Here is a 19,906-nt window from a genome sequence, read left to right as displayed (position 1 = left end):
TATTTGCATGTTAACTGAAGTCCCTAAAGACTGCGAGCTATCATTACCTTGTTCAGCTGGGTTACTCTCTCAAAAAACAATAACAGCACAACCCTCTGAAGTAAAGAAATAGGTTTTATCTGTATGTGGAACATAAATCTATTTGGACTCTTCAAAGCAGCCTCCACTGGGAATCCCTGCCTCCTTATGGTACCACTCTCTGAACAACCTGAAGCGCAATTTCTTTAGAGTAGACACCTGGGGTTTAAATAAACATTCATCACTAAGACTATGGGCATCCTGACACTAATTTAAAAAAACAAACAAACAAACAAAAACCAAGATCCATTGCAGAAATGAAGCTGTAGTACATTTCTGTTCGTGTATGCAGTCTGCCAATAGTGAAATCATTGTAAGTAACCAAAATGCTACAGACAAAAGTTGTATTCAGCAGTTCTGCTTAAAGGTCTGCAGGATCAGAGTCCCTCTTTTTTTTTCCCTAGTCTCTGTCCAGTTGTGCAGTAGGGTCTAGGTCCAGTATAACAAAGCAGTGACTTTTGCAATGGGACTTACTTCCTACATCAAAGCCTCTGTGCTGTGACGACGTATAGGCTGTACAAAAGCAGCCGTTCCACGGTCTGGCGGACGCATCCCTGTTCCTGTTGGTTTAAGCTAAGGAGTGAATTTCCAATATTCTCGTCTCTACTTCAAAAGCACGTGAAGCTTGCCATACAGAAACAGGGCTCAGGGCCCAGCTCTGCAGCCAGCCGAGGCACTGGTGCTTCTGCTCACTGCCCGCGGTTCATCAGGGACCAGCTTGTGGCCCTTGAACAGCAATTCAGAGGGTGCTCCCTGGGCCATGAACGCTTGATGTGTTGGAGCCGTGCGGCCTCCTCAGCAATGTAAATTCTTGCCTTTAGGAGAGTTAACAAATGTCTGTCGCGCCCTGCTGCGTGCCCAACCAGACCTCTCTCTGTAGAAGGCCCATGGTTAAATCCTCTCTTGAGTTTCTCTTAGCTATCCCCCTTCCTACTCACGGTCAAACAAAGGTTTTGGTTTGCGGCGGCAGCAGCGTCAGAAGCACCAGCTATCGCTCTCAGCAGCGACGCATGCCTACAGCTGCCGGCCAAGAACGCTCTGCAACGTCTTTTCCACTTGGCCATGTATCGTCTGCTTTACAGCAGAAGTTACTTGAACAATGTGAAAAGCTCATTTCTGAAGACGTTCTTGCTAAGTGGCCCTGGCACCCACAGTATGTTTGGCAGGAGGCAAGCCCGTGTAGCCTGGCGGCCTGCTAGTCTATTTTCAATTATCTAGGGTGCTCAGAGAAGAAGACATTAATATTGCTGAGGATGACATAGCAAATTACTACTGCTCCCTAACCTTTTTAAATTGCTAACACTGTTGTAATCTGTAATTACAGAAATCAGTGTGAGAATTGTGGCACAGTATAATTATCTTTCCTGATACTTTATTGCTGTATGAATTATTAATCAAAATCAGTCTTGTGTAGTATTTGCAGCAACTAAGAAGAATAATGTATAATTAAATTTCATTATTTCTATTTTTGTGCTGGTGTTTTATGATGTTGTAATTGATAATTAATTGGTTAAAAATTCACACAATTCTTGGGAGTTTCATATGACTATGACTGCTCGGTATTCAGCATTTATTAATTGAATAATGGGCTCACTGAAGAGACCTTTGTATATAGGCTTATGTCGTTACAGTGAGCTCTCAAAAATGGTGAATTAATCATTAGGCCTTTCAATAGTTTCTTTTTAAAGGAAAGCAGTGACAATATAATCATATCCTTTGCTGTTATAGCTATAATTGAGAGATCGTAATAACCAATTATAAAGGATGGTCATTTTAGGAGCTCTGAAGTGTCAAGTTATTGATAAATTTCTTTAAAACCGAAGTGTTGATTACACAGAACAAGTCTTTTCATAGAAAAAATATTAGGAGATGGGGAAGGAAGCCTGGAAAATTATTTTCCTCCCACTTGCCACTTAAAAACAGTGCATGTTTATCCCTAAAAACTGTCAAGCCTGATGTGCTTTTGCTGCCATTTGTCAGAAGTACGAGTTCCTCTCAACTTTTTCATTATTTTATCATCATTCTCACCATTTTTTTCCTAGTACCTTTTGCTAAATTGTGAGGGAGAAAAAAATTAATAGAAAGCCTCAGAACAAAAGAGTATTTTTTCACACTCTCTGCATCCTATTAAACAGAAATACTGTCAGAAGTTTACATGCAAATCTGCGGTGCAGACTCTCCAGCTACCTCTGACCAAAGAGCCTTAGATGCATTCAAGCTGACCATTTCAAGGTATTCCTAAGTGTCTTTTTTTAACTGTTAGTGGAGCTGATTGGAAGAATGTGAACTGGAACTAAAAATAACCACAGTTCAGTATTGATCCTCTCTTAACACCATCAGGAGAAAGCCGGGAGTCACCTTGTATAGCAGGATATAATGCGAGCTCCAGCTTATGCTTCCAAGCAAAACCTGCAGTTCATTTTACACTGGGTCAGGTACTGCAACTCCTAAATGAAAAATCACACAGCGTTATCTGTTGGCTTCCGTACTAAAATGTAGCGTTACAGGCATAATGAGGAGATACCGATAAACCTTTTCAGGCCTTTTCCGTGAAGTTGTTGGGAGTCTTCTGTGCACTGTTGTAGATCTGGTGTCCTGCTTACACCTCCTGGGATACAAGCAAGCTTTTGTTTCATGGGATGAGGCGATGCCTTTAGGCCCCTTTTCTGCCCCATACCCTTCCTTGCTGGTGTTTTGCCATGGAGAGGCTACAAAGCGGCTTCCACTGCAGTCTGTGCACCTTTTATCTGTTGAGCTTAACATCTGATGGCTTCTCATGTCCTAAACCCACCATTCCACTGGAGCCAGTGCGGGCAGGAGCCCCTGGTGTCAGGGACACCCACCACATGTAGTCTTTGGATGGATGTTTTCTACTGCTGGCCCTCAACAGCTTGATCCCATGCAACTTCAGTGCCCATTTGAGAGAGGGGAGCGCAGGGCAGTGTGCCCATTGCTCTCTCAAAGTGATAGATTTGGGTTTTCATCTGTGTTGACATCCATCACATAATTTGTTTCTGAGACAGTGGTGAGTAGGTCAGGAAAGACAGATAATACACGTGCATTCCTCTGCCCAGGCAGTTTGTTGTCGGCCAGTGTGCTGGCCAACATGTGAATATTCATTCCGTGTAAACTTGTACTCTGAGTAATGTGGCCTTGGATATTTTTGTTAGGAATGACTAATCCTTTTACAAATCCGGTGAGTTCTTTGCCCAGTAACAGGCAGCAGTGGTCAGTTGTACATATGGTTTATTGCAGTGACTGTGAAATCTCTCAGGAAAGACAAAACAAGCATCTTTCTATGAGTACGGGGTACAATTTCAGTTTGTTTCTGTGGTCAGGAATCACAGCTCTTCTTTCTACAAATTCTGCGTTTGTCTTGCTTCTTTTACTTGGGTGTCCTCTCCTATTTGCAACATTAGAAACAATAAATAGCCATGCTGCTTTGACCTTTTTATTTTGTATTATTTGTATAGTGTTTATCAAATTGATCATACATGTTAAGGAGGGTTTTTTCTCTTTCCTTGTCAATAATCTTTTTCGTTGTTCTCCTGAGGATTTCTTTTCTCCCTGTTTCAACATCAGTAATCAGATGCAGACACTGCATAACAGTGTACTACACCAGAAGTAACTAGAAAATATATCTCCTTATTAAAATATTTCTCTCTCTCTAAAATCTATCTCTAAGTGATGACAGTCTGTCTGTCTCCAGTCTGTCTTTTTCATGAGAGACTCCAAACTGGAATTGAGATTCCAGGTCAATGAGTGCCTGTTTTACTGTGACGGCAGTCAAACACTGCAACAGGTTTTCCAGAGATGATGTGGGGTCTCCATCTTTGAAGAGATTCAAAACCCAGCCGCACATGGTCCTGAGCAGCCTGCTCTAGGTCACCCTGCTTTGAGCGGGGAGGCTGGACTAGACAATATCTAGAGTTCCTCTCCAGCCTCAACCGTTCTTTTTTTTTTCCCCCTCTAATTGCCACTTGTGTATAATACAGTGCCCTGGGTTTAGTGTGTCACCTTGTTAGTGTCTAATGCTTTTTTATATTAAGTCTTTTTGAAATTCCCAGCAATCCCTATTACCTTTGACATTTGAACTAATTTTATCAATTTCAGTCTCCCTGTCATGGTCTGTGGTCACTAATCAATATAGGATCATCAGATAATTCATGTTGGAAAGGACCTCAGAAGGTTCCTAGCACAACCTCCTGCTCAAAGCAGGTCAGCTCTGAGATCAGAGCAGGTTGCTCAGCACTATATCCAGTCTGGTCTTGAAAACCTCCAAGGATGGAGATGACACAACCTCTCTGGGCAACCTGGTCCTCAGTTTTTCCTGATGTCCAGTCTAAATCTCTGTTGTTTCAAATTGCTCCCATTGTCTTGCTCCATCTTCTCGATGACCTCGCTGTAGGTAGTGGCAGGCTGCTGTTAGGACCCCGGTATGCCCAGGCAGTCTGCCATCCAAGTACAAAGTGTGCCCAACCCTGCTTTAGCTTCAGAGAACAGCCGAGCTCAGGCATGTTGCATGGTGTGGCCGTAGGCAGATGTGAGCCACTGGTACTGCTGCGGTTTCATTTCTGGAGGAATTTCACTGTTAACCTGCTGAAAATTGCCCCTGCATCCCTTCTCTGTTGCATACATTTTAGCCTAAGTGATTTCCAGTCTGATGCAACTTCTCACCTTATGACAACTGAGCTTCTTTAGCAGCCTTTTGTAAAGGTTTTGTCAAAGGATTTCTGAAAGTCAACACTAATTACATGTACCAGTGTTACTCACTGCTAATTTGACACACTTCAGGAATTCTAATAGAGCCCATCAGAGACATGACTTCCCCTTGCAGAAGCCATGCTGCTTTGTCACGATGATAATTTGCCTGGTTAAGTGCTCTGTAGCTCTGCCACAATCGAGATTTACCTTTTCACGTAATTAACCCAGTTCTGATGCAGGACTTTCTGGTCTGTCTTGATAAGATTTTCTCTCCCCTAATGTTTCCCTTTAAAAACAGACAGCACATTGCCTGCCCTCTAGTCTTGTGAGGAAGGAGCTGGTTTTTTGTGATAGGTAATGTATTTTTGGTAGCAGCTCAGGCAGTGTGTTCATGAGTTCCTGGAGAGTTTTGGGCGAGTGCCAGCCAGTAGAGACGACATGCTGCAAACCGAAGTGATTTGGATGTTCCATGAGCAATTTTTTTTGTCTTCTGAGGTTTCGCTCCATGCTGCCCATGCAGAAGGGCTCAGTGGGATCTCCCACCCGTCGCTGTGGAAGGACCGTGTAAGCAACGTTCCAGTTCGCTTCACTGCAGTTGCTGGACTTTACCAGCAACTTTTTCTGGCGAGGTTTCAGTGGTGCTTTCCTTGCCCACAATAGTTCGTGCCAGTTTCTGGAAAGTTTTGTTTCAAAGAGGCTTTTTCTGGCAGTATGGTGACCTATATGCAAACAAATGCACAGCATGTTCTTTTGAGCTGGAGAAAGGCTTGCTAAGACATTCTCTCTTCGGTTTGAAGAAATACTGAGTGTGTTACAATGATTTCCATGAAGAAGGTTCTGCAAACTCAGCATAATACTCAATTCAGCAAAAAAATACGCTGTTTGAATTAACACTGTATAAAAGACTTCCAACCCAGCTTGCCTCAGAGTTCAGAGTTAATACCCAATCCCTGCTTTTCTCTTCCAAGGAGAGGAAAAAAAAATGTTTAATTCTGCTGATTTTCTTGCTACTACATGCCAAAGCCTTATGGTGACCTTTTCTCTTTGCACTCTAAACCCTTTCCCCATGAAAATGAACAATATACTTCCCAGTGCAGGGTTTCACCATCTTGCTCCTGTCCTGCAGGATAAAGCCCTCTTGGAGAGGAAACACCTCATGCCTGGAGGTCATTCAGTCGATGGCAGATCGTGGAAAGGGGAAGACCGTAAATCACTTGCGTTGAAACATTAAAAGTTGATAAATAGGTGGTCCTGAGCCATAGCCCAGCCCCAGCTTCCCTGTGCGCAATGCAGGGCTCGGGGTGCTTCCTGGAGCGGCCAGGGGCACGGCCAGGGGAAGTCTGTGTCGGGCTGAGATTGCAGCCGCAGGCCAGGGCATCCACGCGGGCTCTCAGCAGCTGCGGGAAGGGGCACGGCATGGATCCGCTTTCGGGAAGCCCCTGGAGTCACAACGGTAGCTAAAGACTGCTGGAGCCTTGGGAAAGCATGGCGATATAAGCAGCTGGGTGGAGGTCATTCCCAGGAGCGTAGCTAGGGATCCGACGGAGCGAAGGGTGCGATTTACAGCCCCAGCATCTCAGTACCGCATTGGTCAGGTTTCCTAGCATAGAAGGCAGGCTTGCTCGCCGGTGGGGAAATACACCGTGGTATTTTCAGCACTTCACAGGGCATGCAATGAATTTTTTTAAAAAATACACTTGATGAGAGCTGTAGTTAAAAAGTGGGAAATTACTAATTAGTAACCAAGTAATTCAGGGTTTGATTCACACAAATTGCACTTTTACTGTAAAAAAGGATTGCAATTTCAGGCAAACAGTATTTTTTGTTTTTTTTAAAAAAGGCACTGAAAATATAATTGATGTTCTGTTCATTACCTGCCAGGTTTCAGGTTTCTTGTACATTTTTTCATCATCTGAGACATTACAGGCGTAAGACGTGCCTGGAAAAAAAGAAAAAAAAAAATGAACGCTTTCCCCTTTGCGTTGTCATTTGCAACTCTCAGGTTTTCCCACTAGATTGTTCTTGTAAACTCTTGCATTTCATAGCACGCAAGAGTGACCACTTAGAACATCTATATAACACTATCGTTAGCATCAGAGTTCAGTTACACAGAAAGCTATGAGTGGGATGAGCTAAGTATCATTTTCTCTTTTACCTTACTGTAGTGCTAATAAAATGATCGCTGTCAATTCTTCTCATTAGTCTTAATTTATGAGGGGGAAAAAAAGAAGAATGAAATTTTCTCCTGATTAAGAAATCCAACTGGTAGCATAAAAAACCCCACAGTGTCTCCCTCCCTTACCCGTGTGCAGATTGATAAGCAGGTTTGTATCTTCTCTCTAGATATGAAGTCAGTGAAGGGCTAATGGATACTGGGTTGGTTGGTTGTTTTTTTTCTGTTCATGTAGGCATTTCAGATGGGTACTCAGAAGCGTAGCATGAGTCAGCAGTAAATACTGAAAATGCCGGTAAAAGAGAAGCTGCAAGCATCCCATTAAGAATTCCAGTAATACTATAGTTTTGTAACATTGGCAAAAACACCTATTTTGCAGAAAGAGTCATCACAGCCACTAGCTTAAAAATACTCCTCTAAAGGTGGGCAGATGGAGTTCTTTTTGAGAAGTCTAGTAGATACTTGTGCAAGTAACAAGCAGGTCCTCTTATGTCCATTTTTGTCTAGATTATTAGTATCTTTCAAATCACACTGTAGGAAAATGGTACCCTGGTTTGAACGCATGGCAAGAGAAATAGTTTGAAGTCATGTTGTGCCGGCATGTGTACCTGTATATTGTACTAGCAAAGGAAAATGCTGCAAAGAACCACGTTAAAAAGTAGCAGAGGAGGAATTTTGCTTCCACTTTCTGCAGTGGTCAGATATTTGCAGTGCAGCAGCATTATACCAAAATACCTCTGCCTGTCGCCCTTAGCCCTGTATGTCTCTGAATCTTATCTCTCAGAAGGCGGTTGTTGTTTGGAAAAATAATTCCTTAAAATACTTGAAGTTTGTGTGTTTGTACGACTTTCCTTTCGGCAGCAGATAGAATACGTGCAAATAATCCTTTTTCCCATGTAAGCCTTAAACCAAGTATGTTCGGTTTGTTTTGGGGTACCTAGTGTGTTCAGACACAGCGCAGGCTTTTACAGTTTTCTACTCAGAGAAATTGAAATAGGAAAATAACGCAAAGAGAATTCAGTCTGGTGCTGGGCAGAAAGTTTTGGGTAAGAGAAGAATTACTTCAGTGTGTCCAAGTGCAAAGGGGGGGTCATGCAGTGTTGGGTGTTGGGGGAAGCTGACCCACCACCACCACTGCAAGTCCGATTCCCATGTTCAAAGGCGATGCTGGTTGCAGAAAGTGCAGAACAGCAGGCAGGGAACTTCCTAGCTCAGACAGTTGTAACGGGTGTCTTACATCCTTCCAACCTCTGCTTTGCTGTCAGGAGGGGGAGACATCTGCAGGCAGGAGTGGCCCCAACACCCACGTGCTGCCCTGCCCCCCGGGGCTGGACCTCCACACATGCTGGGGGATTTTCTTGGGTCTGTGGGTCTGGAATGCAGAAACGGCTCTTTTCTGTAAATTACATTAAAACTGCTGGTGAAAGTGTGTTGCTTTAGCCATACCTGGAAATGGATTTCTTCTAAGCCACTAAACATCTTTCTCCCCCGCTTAAGGCTTAAGATCGTTCTAATTCTGATTGAGAGATGAGGTCGCTGTAGTTAGTGGCTTGTCTTTGTCGGGTACAGTTCCACCTTGCATTTCACTTGGGCGGAGGTCATCAGTGTAAACACACAGCACTGCCTGTCCGCTGGAGAATAGCCTGGGGTTTTGAAGGTTTTTTCCCTTAATCTGAAAATAACAGAAGCAAGCAGAAAGCCCTTTTTTCACTATTAGAAGACCCGACAGTCACTCTTGCTTTTTTTGCTAAAATCTTCTAAAATTTCCCATGTCCCCATGTTATTGCCTCTACTGAATCGAAACTCGTAGATGCATAGTAGGTGGTTGAAAGAAAGCACTTTGCAGTCCATCTAAACTCTGCTTTGGTTTTGAGGGGGGAAGACAAAGAGGGGTTAGGTAATCGAAGCGCGGTGGAGTGAAAGCCCGTGGCAACGAACGCCCTTCCCCATACCTTTCCCGAGCAACTTGCTCAGATTTAAGAATAAATGGGCTGCTTGGCAGTGGTCCCAGGGTATCCAGAAACAGGGCAGCATCCCGCCGCGCCGCGTTCACCTGGCGGCTGCATTGCTCCTCACCGCCTTGTTTGTGTTTTCTTCCTCCCTTCTTCCCTGCAGGGTGTGAACGGCATGTCTGTGGATGAGAAGACTGACTCCCCCATGTATGTGTATGAGTCAACGGTGCACTGTACCAATATTCTCCTCTGCTTAAATGACCAGCGGAAGCAGGACATTCTCTGTGACGTGACGCTGATCGTGGAGGGGAAGGAGTTCCGCGCCCACCGGGCTGTGCTGGCTGCCTGCAGCGAGTACTTCTTGCAGGCGTTGGTAGGGCAGACGGAAAATGACCTGGTGGTCTGCCTGCCGGAAGAGGTATAGTATGTCACCATGCCCCTGCCATAAACACGAGCCCCCTCCATCCCATGCCGTGAGGAAGACCTCCACGGTACACTAAGGAGGCCAAGGGGAGTGTGTCATGGGTGTCAGAGCCTATGCCAGCATGGCTCTGGATTTGGTTTTTGTGTTTGGGTGGGTTTTGAATCACTGAAGGATGGACATGTTCACGCCACCCTTCCTCACCAGCAGTAACTACTAACGGTTGCGGCAGCAAAGCTTTAAGATGCTTCAGCTCGCCTTTCTCGCCACTGCCATGGGAGTCGTACCCAAACGCTTAATTACCTAGCCTCGTTCAGGGCATTATCAGGACCTTGATATTCTTCTGCTCTTCCAGACAGGAAATTTGAACGGGGTGATTTGACTGCTAGATGGCAGGTTGTTGTTGTTGAAAAATAATTGGAGCTATCATGTTGTTGGGAGTCTCATTGCTGTCCACCCCTCTCTGGCAGCTCATGTCATCGTTCTCTTTCCCCTTTTCTGCACCTCATTCAGCCTTGCTTCCTCATGTCTCCCCTCACGTCGAGTTTGGGATTTAAGTGCTTCAGCCCGCATGTTTTCCACCAAGGAACCATGAAGACGGTCTGCCTTTTGGTTTTTCTCCTGCGGCATGGCTCCTACAGCAGGAAGCCAAGGGACGTAGAAAATACATACCTCACTGGAAAGTTTAGTTTATTTTACCACAAAATCTTACTGGCTGGCTTCCACCCCCACTGTAATTTCCTCACAGCCATATGGCCGTGACAGCACAGCTACCGTAGGGCACACCAGTGGCTTTGCTGCCCACAGAGGGGAGATGTGTGCCTGCTGGCCAGGGCTGCTGTCACCTGCCACCTCGGCACTGCCTGCCCGGCATCTCCAGCTGGGACGGGCAGCACGAGAAGGGTGGCGATGTACGCAGGGCACAGGAGGGCAGTCGCTCAGTGGGAAGGTACTCTGGCAAACAGAGGGGTTTTCACCATCATTTGCTTAACGCCCATGAAGAAGCACCGTGTGTTTTTAAATGATGACAGGTCCTGAAGTGTCACACACCGTTTTTCCCCCTCTGGTTTAGCTCTCCAGAGACTTCAGCGTCGTCGTGATGTTGTCACGGCACAAGTTGGAGAGCATTAGAAGAAGTAGGTCACCGGGTGTGACTTCATGAGTCTTGACACTGAATATTACTCATGAAGAAATTTCAACCCAGACATTTTGCATAGGAGTTTAGAGATAACGCAGAGGTCGTGCTAGGATGCGCACTATGATTCTGCAGTGTCCACTAATAATTTCCAGTGGAAGAATCGAGTCTCAGTCAGTGTCGCATAGCTTTCACATTGCAAAGCAAGGGCAGGAGCAGAGAGGTGACAAAACATGCCCAGGGGTGCACAGGTACGAAGAGGCAGGAGAGTATCAGCGCTCTTCTACAAAGCCTTAGTGAGACCTCCATGTATGATTCAGGTCCTGTTGGATAAAGAAAAATAATTGAAATTCAAATAATAAGCATATACAAGAGTGACTGAAATGTTCAGAAGAAGGAGCCTGGCCTAAAGGAGGAGGAGACAAGACTATGGCAGGTCCATACTGCTGGCGTGATGACTGCGACATGCTACAGTTCTATGTAGGCAGAGGAGATGAAACGGCTGAGAGGAAGAGTTTCTCTTTAATACTAAAAGACAGTGTTGACACAAGCATTGAGTGGTTTCAACTGGCTTTTAGTAAAAGTAGATCGGAAATTAGAAGATTTCTAATCACAGCAGCGGTGAGGTGCTGAGCCGCAGGCCAGTGGGAGGAGCAGGGTGGTGGAGGGATCGTGTGTCTGCACTTGGTGACCCAGTCCTATGTTCATATGACACTAAAGCTTTAAAACACAAAGGTTTGTCTTTCTGTGTGTTCTATATGAGATACTACGTAAAAAAAATTCCTCCAGTCCAACCATAAATGATTTCTATTTAAGTGAATCTCCTTTGGATAAATGAAGTATTGGAGTTTTACGTTTTATAATATATCTCAATGAAAGATCAAAAAGCTTTAGTGACTTAGGGTTACACTGGCTGCTGTTGCAGCTCCAGTGAAGTCCATGGATTTGCAGAAGCAGTGAATCTAGTTCTTAAGGTTTTTCCCAGTACTCTGAAATTGTCATGCTTCACCTAAGACCACCACTGTTATTTTGCCACGTGCTTCTATTAGTTGCAGAGCGCCAGGGCTTTACCTTTCTTATCCTGGAAAAGAACTCTCTTAGCCTATTAAAAAAGATACCTACAGTTACCAGTGCTTACTTGTACAGATATTTTCCACACGCAAATTAATTGCTGTTAACTGCACTGAATCTAATTTGCTCGGTGGCTACTTTATTTGAATAGCTATATGTGAGGTGGCCAGTTAAATAATTTCCTCACAAATGCTAGTCACTTGGGGTAAAGAGAGCTGCCTGGTGCACTTCGATATTTCTGTTATTCCTTGGTTAAGGTGCACATCTCTGCTTCTGGAGTTGCTGTGCTTCAGAGTGCTGGGCGCTTTGGTAGGTGCCCGTGCATAGATATGGGAAGTGCCTCCAACGAAGAACAGTGTCGGAGCTCCCCACGAAAGGAACTGAAACACTCCTGGTTTTTAAGAGCTGATAGGGTAGCGGAAAAACCATCTTAGTTATACTGCATTAAAAGAAGTTATCGGGGTCTTTTTAAGTTCACAAGCTAACGGCTCTTCCCAAGGCTATTGTTTTCAGTCCGTGGTCTGCAGAGCTCTGGCAGCCCATTTCTAAAGGTATCTGTGAAAACTGACTTAATCTGTCATGTAGGGGGTTTTTCCTCTAGTGGAAAAATTTCAAACAAAAATTGAAAGTTAATGTCCTGAGCCAATACTTTTTTCAGGCTTAGAGACAATTTATGTTGGCATATACTTGTTATAGAAAAACAGAGATTGAAAATCGTTTTTAAATATAGTCTCCACAGTTCAAAACTTTTCCAAAGGTGACGATTGCTCCTAAATTAACAAAAATATTTTTAAGTCAACCATGCAAGCATTGCATTTTAAATTCTAGTGTGATTTGAAAACTGCTGAAGTATGCAATTGTGGAGAAGGGGCATTATTATTATTATTTCTCAAAGGTTTGATGTTGGAGCTGGATAAAGCTTTATATATAAAGCTTTTACACTCATGTAATGTTGGTGTGAGGGAGCTTAACATCAAAACAAAAGAACTTATTTTTGATTATTCAAAACAATAAATCTGCCTCTGAAGTCTGAATTGCAGACTTTTTTTTTTCCTTCATAGCATGTTGGGGTCTGTTTGTTAATCTGGCATCCAGACATTGTTAACTGTTGTCTAGCTAAACAGTGAACAGATGTTTTTTACATTATTTCTTGTTTATCTCCGATTACAAGTGAGAGCAGTCTTTATGACACGCCAGTGATTTCAGTAGGGAGACATTGTGCACACACAGAATTGAGACTAGTTGAACTTACAGGGTTTTAAACTGCTGCAAAACCTGGTGTTAGACATTTCAGGTCAGTTCAGGTGTGACTTAATGTGCCTCAGTTCAAACCTTTTTCTAATCAACTTAAACTCAGTCAGTACAGAGCTAATTCTGCACTGATTGAAAAGTTTCCATAAACCCTTTGGTACTAGCCTTGTTAATTTGATCTCGTACTACACCTTTTGTTAAAGCAACGTATTTTAGTGTGTAGATAAGCGCGTGGAAAAACAGCCACGTAATAACAAGGGCTGAGATGTGACCGCGGTGTGTGAAGTATCAGCCCCCAGAGCAGAGTTAGAGGAACGGAGTGTGTCAGCTGCCTACAGCTAATAAAAAGGACCCCGTTAGCTCTTAACTTCTACGCTTTTCTCTTCATTTGCAGTTTTTGGTAAACAACAAGAGCCTTGCCTGCTTTTCACCTAGGGTATTTTTCAGCAATTGTGCAGTTTTCCTCTAGCAGCTGCTGTTAAATGCAACCCAAAATTAATATTTTCCAAGAGCTGAGTTTTAAGCTGTAAAGTTACTCATTCACTCCATACCCCTAACTGTTGTTTTGTTTTATTTAATCACGAAAACTGGTCTTCCTTCCTTTAACAAGGCACTTAATTAAGCTTTTAATTCATGATAAGAAGTTAAATGGCACTTATGAGGCTTTTTTAATGGTTTCCACTTCCCATCCAGATTACAAAAAAAGGTGTGAGAGAGAGAGAGACACGGCTGTCAGCCAGGGGTATTGTAGGTCATGCCAATATTAGCTGGCAGCAGGCCATTATCCAATTAACATTGCTTCATCGCTGCTAGTAATAGCTCTCGAGTAGATGATTGAGTCATTCATGCTGTAGTGGTACTCTACTTTACTTGAGAAGGAGCCAGTGCTTCGTCGAATAGGCTTTTTATTCGCTATTATTACCTGCCTGGCTTTGCTAATAGAAGGGCACAGCGAGTCCGTATGGGCAAGCTGAAGGCTGGGCGCTGGACAGAGGAGCATCGTCTGTGCAAACACCTTATTCCCTTGGTTTTCTGAAAGCTGAGGTTGCAGTTAAATGGTGAAAAGACAGAAACAGCAACAACAAATAAAACCCCTCCCTTCCATTAGATTCCTGCAGCTTAGAAATGAGATTCCTGACCTTGCTTGCATTTTTTTGACTTTGGGGTGTACATTTGAAAAAACCTTCACCTGCTCATTCCAGCCATGAAAGCACCGAATGCCTTCCTCTCTGGTGAAGTTAAACACAGGTCTTCTGAAGTAGTAGACCAAGCTTTCTCTAGCGCTGGTCTGATACTATCCTTTCTGTTATAAAACCAACTTGTTTCTCAAGTAGGTTGGTTAGTTTTACCTGCAACCCTCGAATTTCTTGAATCTGTTTCAGTGGTTACTGGTGACTTTTTTAGTGCAATGAACTATCTGCTGGAAATGTTGCCTTCAAGAAGGATTAAGCGGAGTTGTCTCTGGCTTATAAATCTTCCAAGGGGCAAAGGGAAGCAGCATCTGTTTTAGGAAGAGGGGTTGGGGAACTTTTTTGTTTGTTTATCCGCACAGCTCTTTTCTTTGCTATTAAAAGAATGATGTTCAAAGTAGATGTTAGCACACACCGCGGACTGAATTTCTCTGCATTCTTACTGCTTTACTGCTCCCTGACGGCTGCTGCGAAACCTGCCGTTTCCCCACGAGGTCTAGCCCTGTGAAATCTGTCATCTGCTTCGTCGGTTGACGTGGGTTAACTCCCTCACCCGGCTAATCTTTGCAAGGAGAAAGGCAGGAGGGGACCTCGATTCGGATTCAAGGCTGGCAAAAGCTGAGTATGTTGGAAAGCGAAGGCATGCGGCACCCTGGGTGGGACTGAGCCAGGCATCTAACATTAGTATGGCTCATAGCTGACAGGGAGGAGAAATACTGGCAGCTGCTAACCATCCATGCCAACCCGCCAGCCTGAGGGAAAAATGCTGGGAATTAGCCAATGAAAGATGATTCCGATGAGGAGAAAATCAAAGGCAGGATGCAGGAGGTCAACTGTTACAAACCCTGCTGGCTAAAGGCGATTACTATTCCTTTTTATCTCTCCAGAAATGAACGATATTCTCTTACGTTGTCTCCTTCCTTTCTGTGTACTGTGTATATGTTATGAATAGAATATCTTTAAGGAATGCAGGGACTGAGCTGGGAGTGCTTTGCACAGGAGCGTGGAGTGGAAGAGGCAATAAATGTGGGAAAGAGGAGCAAGAGGGCAAGAAGAAAATGTCTGCTTGGAAGTTTGTTTCCCAGCTGGAGGGATGTTATTACACAGTAGGGAACAATGAAAGACCCTTTTTCTTTGGCACCCCAGAGATGTATTAGGAGTAGCTAAGGTTTGTTCTTAGAGAACGGGAAGCATTAATGTGGTTTTCTTTTTACATGACTGTATCAATCAGCCATTGATGTTCCTCACAGCACTGGCCAGAATTAATTCTGTTTTGACTCAGGAGGCAGCGGTGACCTGAAAGCCTTCCCAAAAGCCACCAGCCCCTTCATCTGCAGAGCTTTTTGTAGTGGCAAGAGGTATCTTGCCATCTATCAGGCATGGATGATGGATACATCTTGTATCAAGGCTTCAAATAAAGTCAGGCTTCAAACTCATTTACGCTTCAACCTCACCTCAGCAATGCCGCTTCAGTGCATCTGTGTGGATGGAAGTTGGGTCTTTGGTTTCCTAAATTCCTCCTAGGGAATGTGTTATTTTTCATGTTGATTCACAGTGCTGACACTGACCGCACAGAAGGGTGACTGGAGGCTGCGGATCTGTAGTGAGAGTAAAACTAAGCATTCGAGTACTTTTTGAAGTCTTACGTGACATGATACTAATTCAGGAGAAACCGTGAGACAGAAATGCACATTATTTTATGTGCGTTGCATGTGTAGCACAGTACAAGGTACAAACGATGTATTTTGTTTCTAGCAGGTGAGCAATAAAACAGAAATGAGACCATCAAGATGTGATACAAAATTCCATCCATGTCTCACTGCAAAAGCTTCTGGCACTGCCTGATTTTTTCATGCCTCAAGTATGATGAGGAAACTAGCTGCATACTTTTCATTCCACGTGATGTAACTTCCATTATTTTCTGATGAGGGCTGCCTTGCTATTGATAATTATTCTCTGATCTTTTCCAGTGGACAAAAGTGAAATACATCTCTGTTGTGTTGTGAGGAGAGCTAGGCTTAAAAAAGCAAAACAAAAGCCGTGCATACATGCATGTTAAGGGGAGAAAATCTTGCAATAACTCCTTTACCCTCCCTTTGGCGATAGTTGTACTATTTATTTATTTATTCGAGTAAGCATATAAAAATGTACTGTCGAAGGGGATATGGAGATGAATGCGCAGAATGAAATTCACCACCACGATAAGTGGACTCAATTTCGTTGCCTTTGTTAGACTCCTGCCTGCTGCTAGTGCTAAATTGGGCTGATTGACTGTGATTGCACTCGCTATTGAAAAGGCAGTTTGCAGTGTGGAAACGTTACTGCTCAAACATGACAAACATAATCTAAAATGTAAAAGATGTCCCGAAGAGTAAGTCCTAGAGGTAGACTATGCTAAGGGCATAAGCAGAAGCAATAAGCATGTATAACAGAAGGTGTATTTTGTTGTTTTTTTTTTTTTTTAATTTGGGGTTTTTTTTGCTGTATTCAAATATATATGTGGGCATGAATGAAAATGAGGCGGCTGAGCCATGACTGCGCCTCAACACTGTGAGCACTCTGGCCCTGTAGGCTGAAAGATCTCCTCTCCTCCCCCTCCCCCTTTGATTCTCTTACCTTTGTTTTTTCTCCCTCTAAAAAAGCTTTGAATTTCTTTAATGCTGGTAAACTAAGTATCTGCTCTTTCAAGAGTCCAGAAATACAGGCTAAGCATTTGCCATTTGAATAAACAGACAGATAAGGCCCAGATAAGACATCCCTCAGCTTCACCACATCAGACACCACAACCTGTAAGGTACTTTCTGATCCCAGTACGAAGCTTTGTTTCGTTAGTGTTCCCAAGACCCAAAGAAGATAAGGTTTTATCTCCGTACAGCACTTTCTGACAAGGATTCCCCGGTGATTAATGTCAGACCGACTGTTTTTCTCAGCTACCACTGAAATTGAGCATGTTATGGGGTGGAATACGGCATGTAGTCAAATGATGCATTGCAGCAGTCAACAAACATTAAGGCTAGGAAGTATGGTTCAATTTGGAAGTGAAGTATGGGTTTTAGGTGAGCAGAAGGCAATTGAATCATACTAGGATTTGGGAATGATGTTTGTGCTCCTTGTGAATTTTATGGGCAGGCTGCTGGGTTTTTTAGAGGAACAAGTAGACACACTTTCTGTTACGTGTTCGATGCAAGCTCTGAAGAGAGAAATGGCTGGTTTATTCCAGGACTTTTGTGCAGCGCTGCATTTTCATCTTTGATGGGGGACCGCCAGCAAACACCTCCGAGTCCCAGTGCAGTCTAACACTACTAAAAGCTGTGTCCTTGGGCACTTTATTTACTTTAATAAAATAAATAAACAGGAGCAGCTGTACTTGGTCAAACTACAGATCCATCTAGCCCAGGCTTGGTTTGTTTTAAAATTGAAATTTAATTTCTCTGAAAGAGCTTGAGAGGAGACTTGGGTGGTTGTTTAAAGACTTAAATGAAAAGAAAGTATCAGGCATATCTCTAGGAAGCATGTTTTAATTTACTGGGGAGAGATATCATGAGAGCCACTGGCAGCTGTTTTGAAGCCAAATTAAAATAAACTGAAAAATTTGGCTTGTGTTTTTAGCAACAAACTGCTCAGTGATGTGTATGACTGCACATTGTTTCATAACTGTAAGGCAAATGGCCTTGGAGAGGGACGAGCTTTAGACAGCCCTTGAAGAAGTTTGGTGCTCAGTACAGATATAGTTGAGTGGAATTTAAGATCCTAAGATAACATGGATCAGATTTGCTAATAAACCTTTCTGTCCTTCAGTTTGCTTAATCTGACCTTATAAGAGCAGATGGCATCAGTGTGCGGTTAAGTGCAACTGTCTGTTTCCCGCACACAGAAGTAGTTGAAATATTTTCTTTTTTCAATTTTTGTTTTGTATTTGGGGATTTTTTTTTTTTTTCGCTTAAAGTTTGCACGATGCATCTTTTGGGTCACTTAAGAGCCAGTGATGGAGGCTTTACAAGACTTTGTGGAGAAGAGAAGGTTAATTCGTAACTGAAATGGCACCGGGAATTTCTTGCCATGACCCAGGGACTGCTGCTAGCCAGAGGGTCCGCAGTTAAAATAGCCATAGCTGGGCTGAGAACGGCAGAGAATCGGTACTAGCACTTTCAGTAAAACTGATATATAAACAAGGTGTCACCAAACAGCTGGAATTGAGAGGTATCCGCTCTGAAGTTAAATAATGGTAACATAAAACCTTCAGCAGTAGATTTTTGAGGTCTTTTGTGAGCAAATAAAATACTGTCATCACCTCTCTGTGAATGCTGGGGTGGAAGGTGACGCATCAGAGAGAAACTACAGCGCAGGTCTGTGCATCAGGTCAGTGATGACTAAATCACCTTGTGTGAACCACTCGGCTATGTTTACCTCTCTCTAAACTCTCTGATTCACATTACTTCACACGGAGGTGAACAGACTGACCCACAGCTGGCACAGCTGCTTGTCCCAGAGCAGCCCGTGTATCTGAACCCAGAGCTTCCAGCTTATCACTCCTCAGCCAGAGTTTCAATCTCATTTTCTTCCCTCTGTATCTTTTAAGCATGCAGGAGGCATTGAGGGGATTTTCAGACTAGTTGCAGCGTTTCTCAAGATGAATGGGGTAGGATGGAGCCGCTCGCTGCCTTATCTGGCCGATTGGTCCTGGGTGACGGATGGGCTCTACCCTGTGTCCTCTGCCTGCTGTTCCTGCATCACCCCTGAGGTCCTGTGCACTGCCATCGATAAGAGCTGCTGGGACTACCACATCCAAGAGGAAAGTAGACTTGGAGGCGTGGAACAGGTCAGAAAGAGTCTGTGAAACACTACAAAGACTTCCAGTCCCTTACCAGGAGACTGGAAGGGCACTGGGGCACTTTGAGGATGCTTATTTAGGAATTTTTGCCTAAGTGACAGAGCTGCTGCAGACCCAGGTTCAAAAATAAAGTCTTAATTTAAAAAAGAAAATCTTGATACTCAGAGCAAGATTTGAAAACTTTTTCCTGTATTATTGTAGCTTTTGGACATCCCATCTATCTCAAACAATAGGCAGGTAAGTACCTAACACGACTTGATCTCTTCCACTGAGAGCTATTCAGTCTTGGCAGGTGGGAGCTGTGGGTTTTCAGGTCCCCAAAAACCAGGCACCTTTGTTTTGGTGTTGAAGCAACCACATTTAGTTGAATATGCATTTGGGTTTGGTAAGGCATGTGCTCCACATCGTTCCCTACAGCAGCTGCTCATCATTTCAGAGCAACACTTTAGAGAAATGGAAGTGTACAGACTTACTGTAAGAAGCGCAGAGAGGTTTGGCAGGTGTGATACAGGATGGATTCAGCAGCAGCATTGTATTCTCAGTGCTTCCTTCTGCTCCTGCGGTGTCAGATGTACTTCCCGAGGCCAGGGCTGAGGTGTGTTTGTCGGGGTAGTAAAATAGAAAGGAGACCATCCAAATAAATGGATTGACCCAGAAGTGGACCTGAACAATGCTAATAGTTTAAAGAGGTGTGGGCATCCAGTCCAACACTTCATAATATTTTACGTGAAGTTTGCTTGCTTTGAATTGTGATAGGACCAAATTCCCTAGTCTGTGCATATACCTCTTACTCTATGTTCCCAGAACGGGTGTGGATGCAGTCTGTGGTAGTGTTTCAAGGTAAAAAGGGTAGATTTAAAGAAAAAAATTGGCCATGCAAACTTTACCAGTACAGTTCTCAGTTTCAGGAAAAATGTTTTTGATGAAGTGGTCTGAGATTTTCATCAGACTGTCAACTAGGAGGCTGAGGCTACATTTTGTCTGTGTAAAGCTTTTGCTTCTGGGAAATGTGTTGGGTTTTTGTTTACCTTTGAAATTCAGGCCTGTGGTACTCTGTTTCAAGGGCCTGCAGCTAGTAAGAAACAAGTCTTAAACAACTC

General features: G+C 43.6%; 1 protein-coding gene across 1 annotated transcript in view; it reads left to right on the top strand.

Annotated features, from left to right (window-relative positions):
* The window catches only part of BACH2 (BTB and CNC homology 1, basic leucine zipper transcription factor 2), a 152,539-nt gene that overhangs the window by 94,295 nt on the left and 38,338 nt on the right, over positions 1-19,906 (top strand). Inside the window, exon 4 of the mRNA XM_009320122.1 lies at positions 9,071-9,325. Within this exon, the coding sequence (XP_009318397.1) occupies positions 9,083-9,325 (243 nt within the window). The 5' untranslated portion in view covers positions 9,071-9,082. The remainder of the gene's footprint in view (positions 1-9,070; positions 9,326-19,906) is intronic.

Source organism: Pygoscelis adeliae, unplaced genomic scaffold (genome assembly GCF_000699105.1).
Source record: "Pygoscelis adeliae isolate BGI_AS28 unplaced genomic scaffold, ASM69910v1 Scaffold41, whole genome shotgun sequence".
Taxonomy (NCBI): Eukaryota; Metazoa; Chordata; class Aves; order Sphenisciformes; family Spheniscidae; genus Pygoscelis; species Pygoscelis adeliae.
The sequence above is the reverse complement of the archived record's forward strand: the minus strand, read 5'-3'. Positions and strand labels throughout refer to the sequence as shown.